Source organism: Neofelis nebulosa, chromosome 3, assembly GCF_028018385.1.
Source record: "Neofelis nebulosa isolate mNeoNeb1 chromosome 3, mNeoNeb1.pri, whole genome shotgun sequence".
Classification (NCBI taxonomy): domain Eukaryota; kingdom Metazoa; phylum Chordata; class Mammalia; order Carnivora; family Felidae; genus Neofelis; species Neofelis nebulosa.
The window spans coordinates 200,799,444-200,806,780 of record NC_080784.1 but is presented as its reverse complement, the minus strand read 5'-3'; the positions used below and the strand labels follow the sequence as shown (position 1 = coordinate 200,806,780).

At 44.4% G+C, this 7,337-nt stretch overlaps 1 protein-coding gene across 1 annotated transcript in view; it reads left to right on the top strand.

Moving 5' to 3' along the window:
- Positions 1-675: 675 nt before the first annotated feature.
- The window catches only part of LYAR (Ly1 antibody reactive), a 15,876-nt gene continuing 9,214 nt past the window's right edge, over positions 676-7,337 (top strand). Inside the window, exons 1-4 of the mRNA XM_058723101.1 lie at positions 676-844; positions 2,159-2,273; positions 6,560-6,667; positions 6,785-6,868. Of these exons, the coding sequence (XP_058579084.1) occupies positions 723-844; positions 2,159-2,273; positions 6,560-6,667; positions 6,785-6,868 (429 nt within the window). The 5' untranslated portion in view covers positions 676-722. The remainder of the gene's footprint in view (positions 845-2,158; positions 2,274-6,559; positions 6,668-6,784; positions 6,869-7,337) is intronic.

Sequence of the window (7,337 nt, the reverse complement as noted above, 5' to 3'; positions counted from 1 at the left end):
TCCCTGTCCACTAAGACTGAGGGGCACATCCTCATATTTTAACATCTGGATACATAGTAATGCCTATATGAATGTTTCCTGTGCTCTCAGAAATTTTTAGACCCCTTCTCCATTTTCTAAACCTTCCTGAATTCCCTCCTATGTTTTTGTTGTGTTTGGTGACCTGGAATAATTTCCAGTTCACACCTAACAGCACAGGGATGGAGGGCAAGCCAGCTTAACATTACTAGGAATGGTAAGACATTTTAAGATGTTTTGCTTAATGCCCCCAAAACTCTTCCTCCCTGGAGCCAGCCTTCCAAATTTAAATCCTCATCTGTTACTGTGTGACCTTAGGCAAGTTACTTCATCTCTCTGTTTCCATACCCGGTGTAAACTGTACACAATAATAGGCCTTCCCTCCCGGAGTTGCTATGAGGAGTAAATAAATTACTATGTGTAAAGCTCTCAGAACCGGCCTGGCACACGGTGAGGTAACTGGGCTTAACAGATGGTAATTACGACTTGACTTAGAGTTGTATGTGGATTGCTCATCAACTTAGATTCTGTTCTTTGTAGCTATTTTCACGTGAAACTATGGTTGAAAAGTGAGCGGTAGGATTGTTTATTGGGAATGAATGCTTCAGATTACAATGATAATTATTTTTCCTTTCTTTTCATGTTCTCTTTGGACAGGTTCTAAACCTAACTTGGATCGAGAATACGTAACCATTTAGCTAAAAATGGTATTTTTTACATGCAATGCATGTGGCGAATCTGTGAAGAAAGTGCAAGTGGAAAAGCACGTGGCCGTTTGCAGAAACTGTGAGTGCCTGTCTTGTATTGACTGCGGTAAAGATTTCTGGTAAGTTCTACCTAATTCATGTAGATCGTAGTAAAGACCCAGACCAGTCTGGGAAGCCCTGGGCCCCATGAGGCCTTAAAAAAAAAAAAAAAATGGAGGCATATTTGAGCAAAGAAATGAAGAAAACAATTAAAAGTGCTCTGCAGCCTGTTTGCTCTCCAAGGACAATCCGAAGAGAAGACAGAGGGAGGGGTGAGGGTGTGGGGAGCACGTGGTCCGTCGGTGGCGCTCGGCGTTACCAGACCCTGAGAGGTGACCACCCAGAGTAAGGCTCCAGGGGCATGGTGGGCTGGCCACATCGAAGGGCTGGATTAATGAACCAGAAACTGGTGGGGGCAGGGAGAGAAGACGGGGTCCCCCCGCACAAGCTCGCAGGTGATGGTAGGAGCGAGCCCCCGGCCCCCGGGTGCGTCTGGTACTTCCGCTGAGGGCTCTCTGGACAGGGGAGGACTTCGGGGGTGGGGGCAGGCCAGATTTTTCACTGGCTTCTCTCCTCTTTGGGGTGGGTCATGGGTCATTGTTTGCAGGTGGCTCCCCTCCGTCCTCGGTTGCCTCCCCTCCGCTTCGCAGGGTTTAGGTGCAAAGGTGGCTTTTGGTGCCTCTGCCTCAGTGTCCTGTGTGGTATTTCAATTGATATTTACTAACAGTCCATTTTAATTTCATTCTCAAGCAGTGATTTTTTTCAAAAATATTTTTTTTTTGAAAACTGCTAAAGTCTTTGTTCATACCTAATCCTGGGGGAAGCCTGACCTATAACACAGGGGAAAATGGTTTTTTCTCATTGAGAGACTTTGTCCCCAGACTGGTCCCAAACATTTCCCCGAGGGCCCCGTGGGGCTTCCAAGTGATTGTAAGAGACAGAATCAAGTTTCCTTGTGGTCTGAGACTTGGCAGTCTAGAACTTTTTAGTGACAAGATAGCACCATTTTACTTTAGCTTTTAACTTCTTGTACAACTAATTACTGATTGCCTACTGTATACCCAGGAAATCATACAGACTTTGTTATTTAAAATAAAGCCACCCTATTGCAGAGAATTATTTTTATTTCTTGTATTCTGCATATATTCACTTATGAGAAAAAAAAAAGTACTGCTTGTCAATTTGGTTTAAGACGTTTGTATCTGAAACCGGGTGGAAGGTTTGGCTGTGGGCTCTACATGGAACAGTTCGGAGGACGACGGACAGTGCACCTGCCCTGCCCCGAGGTTATAAACAGTAAAACCACATGGAGGGCAGAGGGTAGGAGCAGCATGTGAGCAGGAGCCTCCGCTTGGAGAGTGGGTCTGACTGTGGAACTTTGTATCGCTTTGAAGGGGTGACGACTACAAAAACCACGTGAAGTGCATCAGTGAAGAACAGAAGTATGGTGGCAAAGGTTATGAAGGTAAAACCCACAAAGGCGATATTAAGCAGCAGGCATGGATCCAGGTAAGGTCTTTCTCGTTCATCAGGTAGCTGCTTCTGACCTCTTCCACTTTCTTTGGAAGCCTGAGAATAAATGCACCGTACGTGCAGACAAGATGCACAAACATCGCGTCTTAGGACAGACGGAGGCGGAGCTACTGGGCCTTGACAAAGAGTTCTTTATTTCTCTGTGAATACGGCTACAGTGCGTTTGGTCTTTAATGCGTACATTCTGCGGATTCCTTGCAAAAATGTTTTAGAATTCTCACTTTCCCTTGGCTACGAAACGGAACAGAAGCTTTCTAATCTTCATCTGCTTCCAGTGATCGGCTTTTTATCACTCAAACCATGTTTTGCTCCGTTGCATCTGCCAGTCGTCAGAATTGGGCAAAACAAAGTTGTTTTCATGAAGAAAAGGAATTTTCTACTTGAAGCAAATGGAAACATGCACAGTAAAAACGGCAAGAGCAGCAAAGTCCCTAATTCACCGAGAGGTATAGCTTCCAGGGTGTTACTCCCCATTCACAGAACAGTTAGGAGAAAGGATTCAGAACGGAAGGTAGGAGAAAGAAAAGACAAATGCCATCTCTGTGGAAATTCTCTACCCTCCTGGAAACTGGATACGTAGTAGTTGACTCCCTTCGATGATAGTTTAAATGAGTTTTCTGGTGTTCACTAGCTTACCGAGTTAGCAGACTCCTGGGAGGGGAAGTCTTCCCGTTCACAAAGGACTAATGACTGAGTCAGCCCAGTGCAGATACAGAAGCTGGTAAACTGCTTATTTTAACCAAGATAGATTGGCTGGTGACCGTCGGCCTCACTTTGGGGCTCATACTGTATCTTAATCCTCCCCAGGAGGAGGTGACCTTCTAGGTCCTGAGCTTGAGGTACCTGGGTGTAGGAGTTACGTCAGGCTTGCATGACACCCTCTAAAGCAGGGCCAGCAAACGCCAGACAGCCCGATGCAGCCACGCCCATTTGTTTCCATATGGTCTGTTGGTGCTGGGAGCTGCAGGGGCATCGTTGAGTAGTCAGGGCAGAAACTGGACGGTCTGCAAAGCCTAAAATCTTTATTACCTGGCTCTTTTCAGAAAAGGTTTGCTGACCCCTGCTGTACACTGTCAGGCTTCTGTGGCCGCACCGCCGTATTATGGGTCGAGTTCTCCTTCAGGTGCTGTCCGGGTCCACTGGTCCGCTAGCCGTCTGATTCCTCCCGGAACCCCTAGTTGACAGTGTAAACAGATGGGGAGGACTAAATGTGGTGCACTGGCTGTTCTCCCATAGGGAAAAAGCCTCATAGGGATTTTCCTTACATCCCTAAAGCCTTCAGTTTTAAAGACAAATTTTGGAATCCTGTCACTGTTCCAAAACTGAGCATCCTTCTAGATGTCTCTGTGCTTACACACAGGGAGTGGATAGACGGGTCGGGGAAAGATCAGCCACTTGCTTGGGTCACGGCGTTTGCCACTAAACTTTGTTACCAGCACCCTGTTCTGACCCACATGCCGCTCGGGCGGGTGCCCAGCCAGCTTCACGTTTGCGTCGTGGTCTTAATTTGTTTTCTGCCTGGGTGCCGAGAGAAGCTTTGTCCTGTCCTCATCTCAGTATCCTGTATCCATTTCTTCAGGTCTGTGTATATATAGCCTTAATTCTTTCCTAATGCAGGGACACCGTCCTGCGCTCTGTGTTTCATTCTCTTGGCTCATCGAGGACCGTTTTTCTTGTGTACGGTCACTTCCTTAACTTTAATAATTCTCTTTTTCCTCTGCCTTCAGTGATATTGCCATAAGCATCTTCTCAAGGTCGCTAATTTAGGTCTCATCCCTGTTCTGTTCCTGCTACTTCAGACCTTATTTATTAGATCTTCGTGTCTTGATCCTCAAGTAATTTCCTGGTCTGGATAATATCCATTTTCGTCGGATTCTTTTGATCACTTGTGTATATTTTTTTCCAAGATTTTAGAAAATTGTGGTAAGTGGTAAGTTAAGCATGACATAGTTTACCATTTTAACCATTTTTAAGTACACAGTTGAGGACATTCACACTGTTGTGCAACCGTCACCACCATCCATCGCCAGAACTTGTTCACCTTCCCAGACTGAAACTCCATCCCCGTTAAATTAAACATGGACTCCTCATGTGCCCTCCGCCCCCAGCCCCTGGAACCTGCCATTCCGCTTTCTGCCTCTATGAATTTGACTGCTCTAGGGACTTCATATACGCAAAATCATGTAGTGTTTGTCCTTTTGTGACTGGCTTATTTCGCTGAGCACAGTGTCCTCCAGGTTCGTCAGTGTTGTGGCAGGTGTCAGAATGTCCTTCCCATTTAAGGTCGAGCAACATGCCGTTGTGTGGACGGACCACGTTGTGTTTATACGTCCATATGTTGGTGGACACTTGGGTTGCTTCAGCCTTTGGCTATTGTGAATAATGCTGCTGTGAACACGGATGTACACATATCTGTTGGAGTCCCTGCTCTCAGTTCTCTTGGGCCGTGCACCCAGAAGTGGAATTGCTGGGTTTTTTAATTTTTTGAGGAACCGCTCTCCTGTTTTCCATATGGCCGTGCCATTTTACGCTCCCGCTAGCAGCACACAAGGTTCCGGTTCCTTCTCATACTCCCCAACACTTTGCGGTTTTTTTGATAATAGGCGTCCAAGGGGGTATGACAGGGTGGTTTTGATTTGCATTTCCCTAGTGATAATGATGATAAGTATCTTTTCATGTGTTATTGGCCATGTGTACATCTTCTTTGGAGAAATGTCTATTCCCAGCCCTTTCCCCATTTTTTAATTTTTTTTTTTTTAATGTTTGTTTGTTTTTGAGAGAGAGAGGGAGCGTGAGCGGGGCAGGGGCAGAGAGCAAGGGAGACAGGATCTGAAGTGGGCTCTGTGCTGACGGCAGAGAGCTCACCACAGGGCTCGAACTCATGAACCACAGATTATGACCTGAGCTGAAGTTGGACGCTTAACTGACAGAGTCACCCAGCACCCCAAGGCTGTTTGTTTCTCACTGTTGAGATGTAGGAGTTCTTTAAATATTCAGGATATTAATGCCTTATCAGATAAACGATTTGCACATATTTTCTCCTGTTCTGTGAACTGCCTCTTCACTGTTGACAGTGTCATTGATGTACAAAATTTTTTAAATTTGTATATAGTCCTGCTTTTTTGCTGTTGCTGTTTGTGCTTTTGGTGTCATGTACAAGAACAAGAAGTCATTGCCAAATCCACTGTCATGACACTTTCCCCCTCTGTTTTCTTCTAAGGATTTTATGCTTTTAGCTCTTCAGGTTGGGTCTTTGATCCATTTTGAGTTAATATTTATGTGTAGCGTTAGGTAAGAGTTCAACTTCATTCTCTTCCGTGTGGATATCCGTTTGCCCCAGCACCATTTGTTGAAAAGACTGTTCTTACCCCACGGAATGGTCTTGCCACCCTTTTTGAAAACCATTTGCCCATATAGGCGAGGTCTGTTTCTGGGCTCGCCACTGCATGGGCTGACATGCCCATCTTATGCCAGTGCCATGCTTTTTTTTTGATTACTCTAGCTTTGAAATCAGAAAGAATGAGACCTCCAACTTTGTTCTTTTTCATGATTGTTGTAGCTATTTGGTGTCCCCTCAGATTCTATGTGAATTTTAGGATGGAGTTTTCTATTTATACAAACAAACCAACCAACCTAAATGTCAATTGGATCTTCATAGGGATTGCATTTAAATCTGTACCAGTCACTTTGGTTAGTATTGCCCTCTTAATATTAAGTCTTCCAATCTACAGACACGGGATGTCTTTCTATTTATTTGTGTCTTCTTTCATTTCTTTCAGTGTTTTATAGTTTCCAGTGTACAAGTCTTTCAGCCCCTTAATGATTAAGTTTTTTAAGGATTTTATTGTTTTTGATGCTATTGTAAATGGAATTGTTTTCTCAGTTTCCTTCTCAGCTTGTTGGTGTATGACATCTAGACCTGAATTTTCAAGTGTGGATTTTGAGTCCTATGGTGGCTAAATTTGTTGGTCCTCCTGGGATCTTTAGTGGAATCTTCAGTGTGTTCTACATGTCAGATGAAATCATCTGTGAACAGAGATGGTTTTCCTTCTTCCTTTCTAACCTGGATGCCTTTATTTCTTTTTCTTGCCTAATTGCTCTGGCTAGCACTTCTGGCACTATGGTGAACGCGTAAGCATAGACATGAATACAAAATCTGGCCTTGAACTGCAAAACCTCTAGCCATAGAAGGACACTTAACCTGGCTTTCGTGAAACTCTTGTGCCAGTTGTTTATTACTTGTTTTATTTTCCTTTTTATAGAAAATTAATGAATTAATAAAAAGACCCAACGTGAGCCCCAAAGTGAGGGAACTTTTAGAGCAAATTAGTGGTTTTGACAACGTTCCCAGGAAAAAGGCGAAATTTCAGGTATGGATGGGATATGCCTTCCCTGGATGGAGGGGATGGCGTGGCCCAGTGACTGAGCCTGCGGGCACCTGTCAGAACGGGACAAGTCAGGTTTTTTTGTGTGTCTGTTCCTTACAGAACTGGATGAAGAACAGTTTAAAAGTTCATAATGAGTCCATTCTGGAGCAGGTGTGGAGTATCTTTTCTGAAGCTTCTGGCAACGTAAGTCAGATCTAATTTCAGATTTGTAGTGTGGCAAAAATGATTGGTAATAATGAATGGGAATGTCTTATTTTTGGAGGTCAAGACAGCCTTCTTTTTCAGAGAGCCTCTTTGTGCCTTCATTTATGGGAAAGAATAAACTGAATGCACTGCAGAGAAGATTTCCTTATTGTGCAGAGAAAGGTATTTAATCCCAATGTTTGATAATGGTACCGGCTAACGTGAAATGGCTTGCTTAGAAATCAGGCAGTGGGATGTACTGGAAGGAGCAGGAACTTGGGGTGTCTGACAGACCTGGTTTGAATCCCTGCTGTGCTGTTGGCCAAACGTTTGATCTTGGGCACTTTATTTAACCTCTCTGAGCCTCCGTTTCCCGTTTTCTTAAAAGAAAAGAAGACTTAAAGAAGTCCAACTCATGCACCGATTTGGGACTTAGTGACTGATCTCGTGCTGGGCCCTGAACAAACAC